This window comes from Columba livia, chromosome 16, assembly GCF_036013475.1.
Source record: "Columba livia isolate bColLiv1 breed racing homer chromosome 16, bColLiv1.pat.W.v2, whole genome shotgun sequence".
In the NCBI taxonomy this organism is placed as follows: domain Eukaryota; kingdom Metazoa; phylum Chordata; class Aves; order Columbiformes; family Columbidae; genus Columba; species Columba livia.
The window spans coordinates 10091405-10108921 of NC_088617.1; the positions used below are offsets into that span (position 1 = coordinate 10091405).

General features: G+C 45.3%; 1 protein-coding gene across 1 annotated transcript; it reads right to left on the reverse strand.

Annotated features, from left to right (window-relative positions):
- Nucleotides 1-2027: 2027 nt before the first annotated feature.
- NPEPL1 (aminopeptidase like 1) lies at nucleotides 2028-17340 on the reverse strand. The gene is made up of 12 exons (XM_065032435.1): nucleotides 17118-17340; nucleotides 15922-16107; nucleotides 14620-14790; nucleotides 11989-12078; nucleotides 11212-11293; nucleotides 10894-11036; nucleotides 10274-10351; nucleotides 6598-6698; nucleotides 5862-5985; nucleotides 4526-4702; nucleotides 3750-3860; nucleotides 2028-2932 (listed from the first exon to the last, which is right to left on the reverse strand). Exons 1-12 carry the CDS (start codon nucleotides 17265-17267, stop codon nucleotides 2774-2776), a joined length of 1572 nt encoding a protein of 523 aa, XP_064888507.1. The 5' UTR covers nucleotides 17268-17340; the 3' UTR covers nucleotides 2028-2773.
- Between the last annotated feature and the right edge of the window lie 177 nt (nucleotides 17341-17517).

Consider the following 17517-nt stretch of genomic DNA (forward strand, 5'->3'; position numbering starts at 1 on the left):
GGTGTCCCAGACGCAGGGAGAGGTATTTGCAAACACCCAACCCCGGCTCCCTGTGGTCAGTGGGAAACAGTTTGCCCTCATTGGCAATCAGAACACAGCATCCTCCAGAATAGATTTTCTCTCAAGATAAACTCTGGTGACGTGTCTATGGCCTGTCCCCAATTCAGACAGCATTTGGCAGTGCCAAAATGTGATAAAATATGCCATCAGTTTAATTTGTTCCAGGCAAATTAGGTAGATTTACAAGTTGAAAACATCACAGGCAGTTTTCTTCCCTGGCCAAGCATGGTGGCCTTGGACAACCCAAGAAACACTGACTTCACTTTAACAAGCAAACCAGCAGATAGCCCTGTCCTCCCCTTCCAAGTCTGCCACACAGCTCACAGCAAACCACTGCACAGAGGACACCGTTGTCACCAAGACAAAGAGCACCGCTGCTCTGCTGCAGCATCAGCCCCCAGAGAGGATGCAGAGGAGCTTCCTACCTCACTGCTGCCTGTTGGCTTCCCCTGGACCACCCTCGGGTGCGGGCGGCACTGCTACAGGAAGAAACGAGGGGAAGGAAAACTCCTGGGGGAGTGCATTGCTTTGTGCTAATTGTCACCCCCTCCTCTTAAAACTGCTGGTCCCACAGCTATAGTGATTTAAGCTCTAATTCCTACAAAACAATGCAGATAGTCACCTCCCTGGCTGTATGCTGCTTCTGGAGCCTGGTGTGGGGTCCTGTGTGTCCCTGTTCTGTCTCCTGCGGTTGCTCAGAAGGCAACTGAGGAGCTGGAGGACACCTGGGACTGGAGCCTGGGACACGCTCAAGTTTGAGTTCCCTGCTTAGATACCAAGATGATCTTCAGCAACTCACTGAGCTCTGTGCTGCTTTGTTATATTTGAATAATCAGGGTACCCCACAGCACAAAAGATCCAGGTCCCAGCAGTTTTACAAAACTACGCAGGTGCACGCTGCCCAGTATAGGAGTGTTTCTATTTAATGTTGTTTAAGTGGCACTAGAGGACACCCCAAGTGCAGTCACCTAAATTCACTGAGATCAACCACTGGTGTCTGGAACCATTTCCTGGGAAAAACTTCTGCTTTGTCACACAGAAGGGACTGTGAACTGCGTTAGTAACTGTGGTGCACTCTGTCGGGATGGCCGCAGGGGCTGTAAGACCATCAGTTTCTGTGACACGCTCCCTTCAGGCTGCACAGCAATTAGCAGAAGCAGGTGGCACATGCAGAGACCAAATCTCCTGAAAATATGATCAAGTGGACCAGAGAACCGAAAGAGCAAGGGAGAAGCAAATATAGCAAATGATGAAGTTCTTTTTTTTTTAAGTTACATTCTGCCTAAGAATCAAATACAGCCACAAAACCAAAATAAAAAACGTTTCTTCTGCTCACTTCTGTATTAAGCTTTCCATGAGGTCTTTAATCAAAAGGACTCACAACTAAACACAACCTCATCGTTGGAACTCCATCTAAAACCCAGCACCAGTTCTCTCCAGGGATCATCTCCGGCACAGAGAACGGTGCAGTTTGTCACAACTCAGCTTGACTTTATCTGCAAAGCAGCCAAAAGCGTGCGCTGGGTGGGATTTTTCACCATCAGTGCTTTGGTTGAGCCAAGAAACTTTTCCAACAGCTGATGCTTGAGGCACCGGGCAGGGACCAGCACTGATCAGAACCTGGTCCCTGTGTTCCCAGACCTGCCACTGACGTTACCTCAGCTGGGACGAGTCATTTCCCGTGGGCGTCAAATCCAAACTACTGCTTGTGAACTCCTTGTGACCGGCTTATACAGAAACTAACACTATGCATCCCCGACTCCTGTTGAATCAAATGACGTGAATCAGTCAGCGTTAGTTCTTCAGAACAGCCCCAAACCATTCGGTATAAGCTGTTACGCTATTAGTTGTGTTTTCAGATGTATGAGTGATGGGAAAAGGAATTTGAACGGAGTAATGATGTTGCGCACAAACTTCTGGAGCACTCAGTGTTCTCAGCAATGTAAATAACACAACGAAACGCCACATGGGATACGTAAGCTGCTTTAATAATAATAAATTTATTAAGTGGCAAGAAGCCACTATGCTTTGTAAACCGATTTTACTCAATCACAGTCCCTCTGTTTTTTTCCTCATTTAACATGAATACATTCTGTAATTTGTATGTGAAAGATTTACATAGAGATATGTTCTGGACCACTCCTGCTGATTTCACTGGTCAGAAAAACACTAAACATGCGGAAACAGCACCTTATTAAAACTATAGGCCTTTTCTCATTACATCTCCTTTGCTGCTGTGCTAAATTGTCACTGAGTTAAGCCAAGTCTAAGGAGGTTTTTTTCCCTTGTCCTGTGTTCTGAGATGTAGTGGGGCCTGCAGAAATGTCTGATAAAACCTCACATATAATAAGTAATTCAGAAGGCTTTGTAAGCAATAGCTGCAGTTGCTTCTTTAGTCTAGAGAGAGCTTCTCATGCATTAATGCACTTAGGTTTTGTGAGGAGCTCAGAGGAGGATGTGCCCTCTTCCTGATACAGTTAGTTGAGCCTAGACTCTGCACCACTGGTATTTTCAGCAACTGTGTGCACCAATAATTTAAAAAACAAAACAAGAAATCAGGCTGTTTTTATCAGAATTAAGTAATAAATCTTATAATGATAGTAAAAAAAAAATAAAATGGCAATTTCTGACGTGTGACATTTTCATTGCTTGAGAATGAATCAGTGCAAAGTGAGGTAACCCACGCACCCCGTCACTTTGGGCTGGGGGCGCATTAAACCAGGCGCCGCCTCTTTGAATCCCTCTCCATGTCCTCAGCAGGAGAGTCTCCATTGCACCCCAGAGGGGACACCATGTTTAGCAACGGGTCTTCAGATGCCCCTCCAAACAGGGACAGCAACAAAGCCACGCCATAGCCAGTAGCTCGTTCACCCTAGGGAAAAAAACAAGAACAATACACACTTCAGACTGTGTCATTTCAATCTAGTTTTAATTTACTTACTTAGCAAGGGCACTGATGGCACCTGGCCACAGTGAACACTTGGGGTCCCTGGCGGGCCAGCTCATCTTGTGCTTCTGTACCCTTCCTGCTATTGGAATGTGTCCCGGTTCGATTAAACCAACACATTGGTTGATTCACATGAGAACAGAGCTCACATTGACTCGAAGCTGGATTTATAGTCGCATTGTTCAGGGCAGGGAATGTTCCATCCAGCATGAGCATGGATTTGGAGTATGAACTGAGTTAAGCTGGGTTTCAAAAAAATAAAGAGGTAGGGGAAGTAAATTGGCCTGTTTTTTAGGAAAAAAAGCATATACACAAGTTCTACCAAAGGGAGGAGGAGAAAACTCCACAAGCGAACAAATGTTTTCCCTGCTGCAGGTCAGCAGGCGGGATAATCAACTCCAGTCAATCATCTGAAAACAACATGGGTGAAAATGGAAGGCTAGGATTATTGCCACAACAGAAAGTAGGCAAGTTGTCAAAGTCTACAACAATGAAGATGTTGCTGATTAAAGTGACTGTTAGAATATTTTAAAACCCAAATGAAAAATATGAACAGATGAAGCTACCAAAACAAATTTTCACAGATGAAGAGCCAAGTGCTTTTCTAAAGAACTCTTCTCCACCTAATTCTCTCACTTTGAATTTGATGGCACAGAATTCAGAGTATCTGCAGGCACCGGCAGTTTTCTTTACCCTGTCTGCTCACCCAGGAAAATGTCAGAAGTCATGTGGACATACTCACTGCATGAACAGGTGCAGCGATGTCTATGTGGACCCAGACTCCCGGCCAGTCAAAGCCGATGTGAGAAGCAATGAAGAGCCCAGCACAGGAGCTTGGAGTATTGTCTCGGTCCTGTAGAAATAACAAAATACAGTTGGTCTTGCAAGAAAATAAGATATTAATGTTTTGCTCTTGCCTACAGAAAAGACAGCTGTGCAAATGCAATGCAAAGATTAACGAATGGCCCTACAAATCCGTGCTCACCAGCTCTACTGTAAATCCTTTGACTTACGCCCTGGTAGCGGTCTGGCCCTGCTCAATTCCTCTTCTGCTCCTTTCTGTGATGTTTTTGGAACTTACTGCACATTGTAACTCTCAAACACAGCACAAGGGGCTGCAACAATCCCCGAGGCCTCTGTCTTCAATTCCCTGGTTTCTGCAATCCCAGTTACTGTCTCTGCTGGTTATATATGATCGGAGGAATACCCACCTTAACTTCTCAAACAGTGCCCATCCAGGAATTCAGCATTTATCTTAGGCCCATGCTTAAAAGACAAGCAGCTCAAAGATTCTATTGCAGCAGGTTACCCTGTTTAAAATTGACACTAAACAGCAGCACAGTGACATAAATCCCCAGGTAAAATACTCTGAAGACTGTAATTATACGGCTCATTTCTAAAAGATTACAGCCCACACGAAGAGCTTTCAGCCAGGTATGGACAGACAAGCACGTTATCTAGAAAACACACATTTTTTATGTAATAAATGCAATTTAAAAGGAAAAGAAAAAATCTTACTGCCACAGAGTTCTTCATATCAGCTACAGCAGAGGTGAATTCACTGAAGTGGAGCTCCGGGCAATACACAAGAGGATGGACCAAGTCTCCACAGTTCCTGCCAGCTTTAACACAAGCCTTTTCCCACTCTTCGTTATTGGTAAGGACAGCAGCATGGTACTTTCCTGTGGCGATTCCCTAGTGAGATGTACGACAAAATCGGGAAGGATTCACCTTACCCACGCTGGGCAGAGCAATTCTGTACTACACCCTCTCAGCACTAACAGCTGCTTTCTGTCTAATGAAACCACCAAGAAAAAAATGTCTGAAAACTACAAGAAGGTTGTGTTACAAATGCAGACAAAGACATTGTAGCTACTGCACAATCTTTTAAAATTGCTGAAAACCCATTCTGCAGTAAAACAGTCTGCATTTGTCTGGCCTATTCAAGCCACTGTCTTACAAAAATATTTCTTTACAGTTACCTAGCAAGCAAACTATATCACTTTACAATTATTTATCCTTAGAAATAAAATTAATCAGGAATAAATTATAAATAAAACATCTAACACACAGACACATAGAGGACACCCCAGCAATGTGTGTCTGAATGCAACCCCCTCATTCATCGGGAAGGCTGCTTCCTTCCAAAAAGACAAAACCCAGAAGCCACCACCACATCACTTTTCCAGTAGGACAATGACGGGAGACCTTCAAAAGACTAATGTTTACACCAACACATGCAACACTCAGGCTTCTAAAATTTGCTACCATTTCTTGTCCTGATATGAAAACCAGTTCATTTGCAAGAATATTAAACCACAAGAATCATCAACAGAACCTCCTACAAATCAGGAATAGATTTCAAAAAAGAACAGCATTTAATGTGTACCCTTGTGTCATTCTGTGTTTGACTTACAATGTAAGCCATTTTATGGACAAGAAGATTTCGAATCACTACCATCAAATCAGTTCTTCTCATTACAAAGCTACTGAATTGCAAACACGGAACACTGGCTCAGTTACATCAGCTGCTAATGCCATTAGAAGAATTTCATTTTTACTTAGAGAATGCAAAAGCATAAAAGTTGCATAAAGAACAAAAAAAAAACTGCTTGAGTAATGTAGTTATAAGCGTAACACATTCACAGCACATGCCATGTGCACAGAATTACAGTTTACTTGGGGCTGCTGTTGGCAGCTTTCTCTTGCACAAGTTCTGGAAGCCACCATCAGTCAGTAGTTCACAGTATCTCCCTTCCACCAAAGACAGGCAGGACAGAGGGAAAGGCACGTACGATGCACAGACAGCAAAGGGACACGCACCCCCTGCCCGCCAGCAGCTCCGTATTGGTACCTGAGCTCCGGTAAGAGTGGCCATATCGAGAATGATATCAGCTCCCAGATCTTTGCATGCGTAAGCTACTCCGTCAGCCAGTATCAGCCTTCCTTCCGCATCCGTGTTATTGATTTCCACAGTTCTAGGAAGAAGAGAGGGCACTGAACACAACAGCGCTCCAGGCTGAAGTTGAGACTCATCTATCTGGACTGGAACACTGGATGAGAAAGCAGACTCACACCTAACATGCTCTTACTTGACTCTGCAAGCGTGTTTGGCTGCTTACTCCCCAGCTGCAAGCATCCACACAGCAAACATGGGAGAGGGTTATAACTGTACTGCCCTCATGGTCACGTCTACTTGCTGGGCTTGAATGATGCTTAGTAAGTCGAGCTGGGATTTTACAAACTACTGTTGTACAAAGAAATATCATATTCTGCTTAAAACAACATGAGATTCTCAGCCAGCCTGCTTCTGCAACTGAGACAACATCGACAACAGACGGACACAGAAAACTGGCTGTACTGCATAAACCTGAGCATTTTATGGAAACTTCAGCACATGATATATGATATGCATTTTGTTGTGCATTTATACACTCAACAGGAAACTAAGAACACTTAAAATTGACTACTGTGGCTGGCTGAAATTCTGATGAGGGAGAGGTTCACTATCTGCATGGTACTCAGATAAATAGAACCAAAGGTAGTATTTCCTCCCCATTTTTCTGTGAAAAGGAGAGACACAATCTTACTTTCCAGAGTAAAGAACATGAATGTCGTCGGGTCTTGTTGCACGGGGTCCGACTGCATTCTCAGCCAAACAAAAAACAGCATGAAGATTGTCTTTGAAACCCTGTAACGACAACAGGAGATAAATGGGGTTTGATTGACATCAAACTAATTTATTGGGACTGAAAGCAAAAAGGGATTACAACTGCTGGACAGCAATGCCACTAATTGCATGGAGAAACTGTGATGAATGTCTTGTATCCTGAAAGGGAGGCCAAGAGATAGAGAAAACGGGTGAGAATGAGGTAACCTCTAACACTGGTTTTAGAGCTGTGACTGGAGTGAATGAATGGGGAGGGGATCTAGAAATCTTCCATCAACTGAGCAGCAACCAGGACAATGTGAGTGGGAAGGTCTCCGAATCAAAACACCTTTTGTAGTCAGTGCGCAGACGTGACTGGAGCGGCTGATGTTTCGACAAAGCTGACTCCCGGGGAAGAGCACGTCAGGTGCCTCACAGCAGGACCTTCACAAGCACGAACCCACCAGGAAACTGCCAGGCTCACCAAAAACAAACCTTAAATCACTAAACTAGTTACCCTCTATGAAAATCAGCAAGGTACATCTCCAAAGACACTTAACTCCTCTAATTTCAGTACAACTCTGACCCACAACAGAGATCACAAACACCACGTTGGACTGTGTAACTTCTTCACCTTCCGTAGCCACAAAGATCCAAGTAACAGAAGGTTTCAACATGACAATTACAAAGGCTTGTGAGAGGACATTACACGGCCAGTCAGGATGCTTGGGATTATTTTCCAAACCCCGTATTTTCCACTGCTTTTATTTAGCCTCCAGTAACAACAAAGACTCAACTGGGGCCACTTGAGAAACTGGGCTCCTCCCTATCATTTCTGCAATATTGGAGAAGAGCCTACAGTAATAGTGGAAAACGATGGAAATATGAAAAGCTAATATGCAGCCATTTGTGAACTGTGTACTTTTCCTAAAAAGCCAAGCCTAGATGAACAGATTCCATCCCTAAGAATTTTGTTGGAAAGTAACTTCGATTGTGGCGGTCCTGGGACTGACGGCACCCCGTGTCCCGGTGGGTGTCCCAGCTGCCAACAGAGCGCGCTGCCCTTCAGCACCCAACCTGCACCACAGCTCACACACACACTACCAGATGTGCCCTCTCTCTTCCCACGTGAAAACAAAAATACCCATGGCTAAGATGGATTTCATGGGGTTTTTGTTTTGTTTTACAATGAGTGGGCAGGTGCCTATCTGTTGGGTTTTTTTTTGGTGGTGTTATTAATGTATCATTCCTGCCGGGAGGCACACAGCATTTTTGCTCTTTCCCCCCCCCCCCGCCTTAGCCTCTTCTGACACATCCATTTCTGGTTTACTTTGGTTTAAAATCAAGCGTTTATAAGATTACAGATGCCATTTTAACATCTATGATCATTTTGCTATCTGTACAACAGCTGGATTGTGTGGAGGGATCCTAGAAAGAGAAAGCATCCTAGAGACGGCAGCATTTACCAAGTAAAAACACAGTTCCTCCTCAACTAGGATAGCTAGCATTAAAAACTTCAAATTCCTAGGAAAACCAGGGTCACTTTTACTGTTAACCTCTTGATGAAAGTCCATAGCTGAAGAAATCTGGACTTGCTGAATGGGCTCATGTCCTGAAGTCTAAAGGGCAAATGCATCAATCAAAACATTTCAAAATCCTGGGCAGCATCTAGAAGCCATACAGTAACTGTGCAGTTTCTAGTCCAGCCAGCACGCAAACAGCGCCGTCGATGAGATAACCTTTCATCTGTGACCCTCTGCTCTTCCAAAATGGTCTGTGCAGCGAAAACCACACTCTATTCACAGTCTCTCACTGGGCTGAACCAAGTTTTCCTCCTCCATGTGGTTAATTTACTGTCAAAAAGTGAAAACTCGCTTCCAGTATCAGTTGCCTTTTCCTCAATCTCAATCCACTCTTCAAAGGCAGGATTCACTAGGCCAACATGTACGATTAAGAAGGATCTCAACAATCCAAGTGAATTTTTTTCTCTTCCCCGTTGTGTTGGAAAGCTCACAATGGACAAAATGCATCTCCAGGAAAAAAAACACTTGCTTAATTTTGCTATCCAAAGTCTTTTAAAATCACATTGTAAAACCACTGAACAGCATGTAGGCAGATTGTGAAGACGGATAACAACCTCTGCCCCTCTTCCCACAGAACTTCTATCCAACATGTTTCCGACTTTGGTCTCTGAGGCAAAGCACAGCTAATTTAAACCCCTTCCAGCTCTACATTACTCTTAGAGCATTTTAAAAAAAAAAGTCTTGAAACAGTAACAACAACTTCTTTCCACTGCCTATCTGAATACATTTTCTGTAGGGATTCCATTAACGGGTCTTCTTACACGAGGTTGTTAAGTCAAGCGGCAAGATCATTCTTTTGTTTTTACACATAACGGCACAGATTACTCGTGAGGTACGACAGCCTCGCCAGGCTCGGTTTGTCCAAACACATTGCTGCCAGTTTATTTGTTGTTACAGTAATTACACACGAAACGACAGATCATTTACAATCACACTGAATGTGACTGTGAATGCAATTTCTCTCTGTGCAGATAATTACACGCAAAACTACTTCTGAAACAAGGATTGAACCACTGAAGGAATGTCCAGCATCCATGGCTTTCCCAGACTCTCCCAAAGCTCTGTCTAAGTTCCAGCTCTTGCCCCTTACAAACGTGTGATCAAACTTCTGGAAGTTACGGAACACTGGCCATTTTGCCTAACATGCAGCTCACAAATCTGCTTTCAATTTTAAGTCTCTGCAGATAACTGGAAAGTTTACAATCGTTCCACATCAAACATGCTGCTAGGGCCAAGGCACAGAGCTAAACTGTTGAGAAATGGGAATTTGGCGCTGATCATCCCCTGGACAAAGCCTCCGTCAGATCTATGCATTCATCTGCAGCAGCAAATGTCCTTTGAACTTTGGATACTCCTTGGAGGCAATAGCTGCTCTGTCAGCAAGACTCAGTCACTGGATTTGTGGAGAGGGCAGTTTTATTGGCAGTGGCTGCTTCTTTTCCCCAGCTCATATTGTTAAATTGTAATATGCATTTTTTTTTAATTCTTCATATTTCAATACGTGGCTTCCTCTCAGCTCCCTTACTACTTTCTGACCACAGAAGCAAACCAATAAGCAGCTGCTGATGAGACTAGAGCTGCCACTTCCCCAGCAGGTTAATATTAGAACTGGCACAGGATTCGCAATATGGACAGACTTTGCATCCCAGAGTCACTCAGTCCCTTCTTCGCTAAGGGGACAACAGCCGCCCCAAATCCCACAGCTTAAACAAAGTCAGCACAGGATAACTCAGGTATAAATCTGATTCAAGGACTAGAAACCACTCGGTCTGCAGAACAAACCCCAAAATTCAAGAAAGACTCTTTAAAAAAAAATTAGCACTCAAGGAATTTCTCACAATTTTCAAGATCCTGGTAAAGATTTGAAATATTTTCCTGAAATAGCAGAAAGAGCAGAGTGGCCAAGATCAGTAACAGCAGTGGCAGGTCAGAACTTCAGGATCAGACTGGCCCCATATCTGGGAATGTATCCAGAAGCCAGACTGCTCTTGGCAATGCTGGGATACATGATATCAATTAACACATTTTACTTACTTGCTTTACAGTGGCTTTGAAGGCACCCAAAATAGCAGCTGCTCCACCACAGTCTCGTTTCATTCCAGGCATAGTAGTCTGTTTAAACAGAACCACAGAGATAGGCTTTTTTTCTTTAAAATTTCACAGTAATGCCTGCTAAAACTAGTGTTTCTGATGCTTCTGTAACTCTGGTCTTGACCGTCCTCAGCCATAACAGAAACACGGACCACGTGCATCTGCTTATTGGTGGATCTTGCCTTAGAACTGCAAAATACTAAAACTCTGCTGCTAAATTGTTAGTACATTTCAAAAAGGGTTTTTTTTACAAGAGTCGCACTGAGGACAACTCAAATCGGTTCTGGATCTATGTCCAAAATCAGAAATTCAACATCTTTGTTTCAAGCTTTCTCCTAGCAGTGGGTAATACTTAAAGGGCAATAATATCAGGTAGCTATTTAACTGCTCCATAAAATGCTCCTTGAATCCTGTTTGGTCTTCTCTCCTGGTAGTTTGTGTCCACAAGGATAACAGTAGATCAAAATAAATATACTTTGTTTTCCTATGGACATGAACTGAATTATTTCCATCAGAAAACAACAGCGTAAGCAAAGGCAGCAGCAGAACAGGTGGTACCGTACCTTTCCCTTAATGCTGAGTCCTCCGGTGTCATACACGATCCCCTTGCCCACCCATGCGATGGTCTGTGTGGCACCGTCTGGAGTGTGACTGAGAACTGCCAGGGCTGGAGGGTGCAGAGCTGCCTTGCCAACCCCATAGATACCTGCAAAACAGAGGATTAAACCACTTGTGGGGAAGAAAGACTGTGGGAGCAATCTGCGGCTATTTTCTGTAAAACATCTTGGAATACTATGGGCAATGAAACTGTTCCAAAAATGTGCAAATAAAACATTCCAATTAACTGCTAGGAAAAAAGCTGAGATTTCAACAAGATATACCTCCAAAGCCTCTCTCTTTCAGCTCCTCATCTCGAATAATGGTAGGAGTAATCCCGAGATCCTTGCCAACTTTTTTTATTTCCTTAATCATTAAAAGAAAAAGGACACCGTCAGTCAGTCATCAGGAGGACACGTTTGTGTCTTTCCACACATACGGGTACCCACACAAGGGTTTTGTGTGATTTTTGCATGCGTATACACACAAACATTCACAATCTGGGGAGTGGTGCTGGTTTTCCAATGGTCTAATTCCACTGAGACATCCTTGATTTACTATGGCACGAAATACAGATTTGAGCTTTAAGCTCCCCCAACAAAAGAAGCCTTCAGAGGTAAAGCCAGCTGTTCACTCTGCTGGATCATGATACCATATGACAGGAATATTGTCATTCTCAAGGGCTTTCCAGATCTTTATGATAAAACCCATTTGGAAACATGTCAACGTCTGTCCCATAATTTCAGAAACTCTTATCACCATTGGGCTTTAATACAACACTGGCACTGGTAAGGAAGCCAATGTCATGACCGAATCAAGAACTCAGGTATTCTGACTCCCAGTGCCTCACCTCAAGCTTTACACTCCACCTCCTTCTAACTTATCAAAGTTCTACGAAATACTAAAGGCCAAATAAATAGCTTCAGCATCCTTGGACAGGTTCTTTGATATGCTGCCCACTGCTGACATCCAGGTTTTGCTAAGAGATAGCAAGACTAGCTCTTGATTACTGTAGTCTAGACTTACAATTAGTAACTCTTATCATCAGGTCTATTACCCACCTCCAGGAAGTTATCTGTGTTCATCTCATTACATGGGGTGTCCACAATTCGAGCAGCCAGCCTGACTCCTTCTGTAGCACTTGCCAGACACTATGAAAAGAAGCAAGGATGCCTGAGAACTGGCCTTGGTTTGGCTGGTTTTCTGCACAGCTTTGCATTTAGTCCTGTGCAGCCTACACCACATGTGTGGTTCCTCTGGAGAACATTAATGTTTTAACGCAACTAATCGCAGGCAGTTGTAGAGTATTAACTGTCAATCAAGCTAACCATTGGTTTTTTTCTATGTGCCATTTTTCCCTGTGCTCTCATTTCTAAGCAATAGTATTCCTTCCCACAGTGAACTGATACTGCAAAATTACCAGCCTTCTCCACTATCAAAGGGAGACCAAGAAGGCAACGTGAGGTCAAGAAAGATAAGAGAAAGCAAATTCAGGAAGTCACAATGAGCCTGCAGGCTGCTTGGGCTGGAAAACTGCAGAGAGTACACAATCTACAATATGGGAAACCACAGAGTTTATATGCGGCAGGCAGTGAGCGAAATAAAAGATTATTACCACCAGACATTCTACATGGCCAGCCCATGGGGAACGTGGAATATTTCATATTTGTTCAGAACATGTCTGCATCTGTTCCGTCATTCCTGTGGCAAAATGGACTGATCCTCACCCTGGACTGAGTAAGAACTTGTGGACAGATTCAAAATAGTCCAGAGTGAGCACGTCAAGGCTGCTTCCTTAAAGAAGGATCCTCCTGGCAAAAAGGATGCCAGGAACACTGGACACTAACTTTTAACTCCTGGGCATTAACAACTTGAAACAAAGACCGGGTGGCAGGAAACTTTGTTCAAGCTCCCCAGTAGCCACATGGCAGTGAAGACCACACACAGCAGAAGGGCAAGTTGAGATGGGCTGCAAAGGTATCTGATGTGCTGAGGTATCTGAAGTTTGGCTTGGCCAGACTGGCCTAAGGACTCTATACATTCCATATCCCAGCAGACTCATAAACCTCGGCTTGTTTTGGAATGGTGCCTGATTCCCTACAATTAGTTTTGATTGCTTTACTTCTCGTAAAGGGATAAGGACCTTCCAGGAGCTGAGTTAGGTTTGGAGTGATTCACCATTAGGGCCATGCAGGTAAATGGAGGTGCTCTAACCCAAAGGTCAATCAATATAACTTACAGAAATAAGCTGTGCCTGGCTCAGCTTCCAGGGTACCCAAGACAACCCACATAACGGCAGCCTCTAATAAGCACCTTGTAAAACTGTGACCATCTCTGCTAGTCCCCACCGTAAAATATCCTGGACAATGCAGTAGGTGCAAAATACAGCAACATGCCAAGGGAGAGGTCTAGCTAAAAGAATCCTACCACATGCCTCCTCCGTGCTCTACATTAGCTGTCTGGTGCTGGTTGGATTTAAGGGGTGAAAACTGACCTTGGAGGAAGTCAGTAATAGTTCTGGCATTGACATCAAGGAGAAGAACAGTAAGTAGAAACAATTTCAGCTTTGTTTTGTACTTATAAATAACCCAAGTGGTTTGGAATCTACCTATCCGGAGGAAACATTTTTGACACCAGTTACGTTTTTGCTGATTTGGGGCATGGAAAAATTGAGTCATCAGCAGTACATCTGTCACTTTCCTGAAAACTGGTCTGGCATCATTTGCTGCGGCCAATTCAGTTCACAGAGTAAGGGCAAAGTAAGGAGGAAAAGATACTGAAAGAAAATGAAATACCCTGAAGTCACAATTCTGTGAACTGCAGGTGCAGCAACAAATCCACTGCCGCAATTTTTAGGGGATTTGAATGACCTCACTGGCTGATCGGCCAAGTGAGCGTCCATCTGCACCGAAGCACAGAACCTGGAGCAGGGTGGGAAGTCACCTAACAGCTTAAGTGCAAATCTTGGAACAGCTCTAAGTTAGGATCTTGAAGAGGAATGACCTAACATACTAAGTTACCTGATGTGGAGTTTCCTCTCTGTAATAGTCAGGTGAAAGGGAAACACTCTTTGATTATCTGCTACTGAAAGACAACTTGGACATATTTAAGTTATGTAAAGCTCATCCCCAAGCTGTATCGTCCTTTCGGCTCTTGTTTCTGGCTACGGTTCTGCTAGAAAAACTCAGCCAAAAAGGCACATCAGACAGAAATACCAGAGACCATATGTGATCCCAGAATAAGCAACTTTTAGTGCCTTCACTGTGATATTCGCCTGCAGAGCCACATACAGATTTTGCCCACGTAAACAAAAGAGTGAAGCCCACACACTGAAGGCAATGTAATATTAGAAGCTAAAAATACATTATGTGCACCTATGAAAAACACAAGAAAGGAGACGTTTTCTTTGTGCTACTTCTTTGTTGCTTTCCACCCTTGAAATCCAAATTCTGAATAACATCTTCAGCCTTCGCTGCAGTAACATGTTCGATATTTCTGCTCACAGGTGCTGTGAACTGATCAATTTCAAGGAATTTTGATCTACAATAATACATCACTTTAGAGAGAACACCTATTCCATGTTTAGCCCAAGACAGACGTATTTGTGCATGCAACAAATTGAAGGGAAATAAAAAAAAGACATTTCAGGGAATAATGGATACAAATGAAGATGGAAAAAACCAAAATCTTACTTTAAGTGTTGCCACTTCTATTGGTCCATTGTTTTGTCCAACCAGGTAAAACTCCACCGTGACGGTTTTCTTCTCGGTGCGTCTCGAAGCGCTGGAGCGGTGTGTGAACAAGGGGAAGGCCCTGGCCAGCGCACACGCAGAAGCAAAGACCTCGGATCGCTCACAGACCATCTGAAACACCCGCCAGAAGACAAGACGGACAACATTAGGGATGTGGAAAACTACACTTCAGAGGATATGTTACCTGTGATATTACTGGGGAAGAAAAGGGGCTGGGTGGGAAATAATTGATGTCTGAATCAAGTCATGCTCAGCGTCACGTTTGGCATGGATGGGTGGCAGTACCACCTGGCTCAGCTCATTTCCCACATGGAAATGAATTACACTGCTGGACTGGACTGTGTGGGAATTAGTACATCCTTACAAGGGAGCTGGACTACTTTAATTATACTAGTGCAATTAACACAGGTCAGCCTACAGATCAAGACAAAAAAGCATGGGAACTATCAACGTGTGTGCAAAGCAAATAGAGAAATGATATGAGAATGCAGCTAACATTAACCCAAAGCTTTTTAACATGTAGAATATTTTTCTGAAGTTCATTACAGAAATTACCAATGGAAAGCAGTTTTAGCTAAACACTTTTAAAATTAACTATAAGGGAAAAAAATTGAGTTATTACTCTTGCAAATAAGTTTTCCCAGAAAAAGAGTATAATTACATTTTGTTAGTGACACTGGCTATGTGAGCTTTCTCTAACAACCTACAAATCTGAATTAACCTGCAGGAGCTACAGAAACAAGCAACAAATTCATCAGGCTCACACAGAAGATGACCCACACAGTCCAAGAGCTTGTCCTGCAAAGGACTCACACTGGAGCACGAGTTTGCATTGAGACTTCAAAAACTCACTGCATAACACAAACAAGGCACCTTGACTGGGACAAGGAATGGAGAATAGCACCCTGCATGCAGGCTACGCCAACCTTGTAAAGCGTGTGCTAGTATCATAAATCCTAGTTTGAAAAAAGCCACTACCTGTTCCCTTTGCACGGCAATTCCTAATTGGAAGACATTTCATACATATCCAACCTTAGTTCCCTCCAACTGCCTGAGCATGCATAAGCTTTTATAGTCAGGTCTTGTTTACACGTCAGTGCAAAACTACTTATAAATGTCAGTATAATCATATCGGCTAAACTTGCCCACCCCCAGTCTCCTTGGATACAGCTAAAATCCTGAAAAGTCGAGAAAATACTCGACTAGACATTTCACCAGAAGCGTTTTCAAACAGCCACTTACGACAATACATCTGTTGACACCTCCTGGGAGGCAATTCCTGACCAGGCGGGTGACGAACTGAGCTGCAGACGGGCTGTTGTGCCGGCTGACCCTGGAAGGCAACGCGGCCACCGTGGCGTAGTTCAGGTAGAGCGGGCAGCTGTCGGTGGGGTTTGGGTTCAGAGTGCTCAGCGCCGACTGCCATATCTGGGGAGAAAAGAAGAATTTAAAGACAAAGAACTGTATAAGACTTTTCTTTCTGTCTCGCTCCCGGTATATTTAGGCACTTTTTAGTTGCAGGATTTTAGGTGTGGGAAATAAAGGCATTACGCAAGCAATAACTTCTAGAGTGAAAAGAAACAGGAAATACAACAAACCCGTTATTAGCCAGAAAATACAAATGTACTTTCCATTACAAGCATCTCTTTTAAACTATATGAATGAAAATTTAAAAACACACCATACAGTGCAAAGGCTGCTTAAGAGCCTTTTTAAGTTGAGGCAGCTTTGCAAGTGATAAATAGATGGATTGATTAACTAGTCCTGTTTTACACAGCAATTTAATTAAAAACAAACAAACAAAGAAGGCTAAATACTGTCATAAGAGACTCAGGAGTCCAGCGAAGAACCTGCCAAACATCCAGCGACCTAAAACGCCGCAATGCAAAACATTCATCATTTCGCCACCAGCCATCAACACCGCCTAAATAAAAATAGGTCGGCGCATCCCCCCGCGGCAGCGGAGCGCAGGGAGGGGAGCCCTGCTCACCCCGCCGGGGCCGAGGCTCCGCCACCGGCCACCCGAGTTCCGCTAATTAACTGCGGACACGCCGCGTCCCCTCGGAGGGGGCAGAGCGCACAGGGCGCTCGGGACGGGCTGCGCGGGTCTCCCCGCCGCAGCAGCAGGCTCGGCCCGGACCCCGCGACCGGCTCGTTTCCCCTTGATCGTTCCGCTCAGGGCCACTCCGAGGTGGTTTCCCGGGGTAAAGCCCCTCGGCCCGGGGTTGGAGGCCGGGTGTCCCCTGGCCGCTGCAGGCCCGGCACCGCGCCGGCAGCTCAGGCCGGGCGAGCCCCCGCCTGCCCCGCACCACGAGGCCGCTTGGGGCCAGGCGGGGACCCGGGGGTCGGGGACGGGGCTCCCCGGGCCGGGGCCGCCGCCTCAGCGGTTCTGTGTGTGTGTGTGTCGGGGGAACGGGGCACCGCGCTCCCGGCCTCACCTCCTCGGTGACCCGCGGCTGCAGCTTGCCCCGCAGCTGCGCCCAGGGCAGGCGGTGCAGGTTGTGGAGCTGGCCCAGGATGAGCAGCGGGCGGCTCTGCGGGTCCGCCTCGCCGGCGCTGGCCTGGAACTCCAGCTGCACGTTCGCCATCTTCCTGCCCCCGGCCCGGCTCGGCTCAGCCCGGCCCGGCCGCACGGCTCCGCCCCGGCGCCGGCTCCGCGGGGCGGGCAGCACGGCGGGGCGGGCGGCCCCCGGCGGCAGCGCCGGGCACGGCAGGCGGGCAGCGGCCCGGGCGGGGCGCGGGACCCGGATGAGGCGGAGGGCGCAGGCCCGGCCGGGGGTCGGGGTCGATCCTGTCCCCTTCCGAAACCCTCTCGGGGGCTGCGGCCCCCCACAGCCC

Excerpts from the sequence above, each read along its gene's own strand:
- NPEPL1 (XM_065032435.1), bottom strand. The coding sequence starts at position 17,267 with ATGGCGAACGTGCAGCTGGAGTTCCAGGCCAGCGCCGGCGAGGCGGAC. Across the intron at positions 14,791-15,921 it reads GTGTCAACAGATGTATTGTC|ATGGTCTGTGAGCGATCCGA; the intron begins GTAAGTGGCTGT and ends CGGGTGTTTCAG. Across the intron at positions 10,352-10,893 it reads GACTCAGCATTAAGGGAAAG|ACTACTATGCCTGGAATGAA; the intron begins GTACGGTACCAC and ends CTGTTTAAACAG.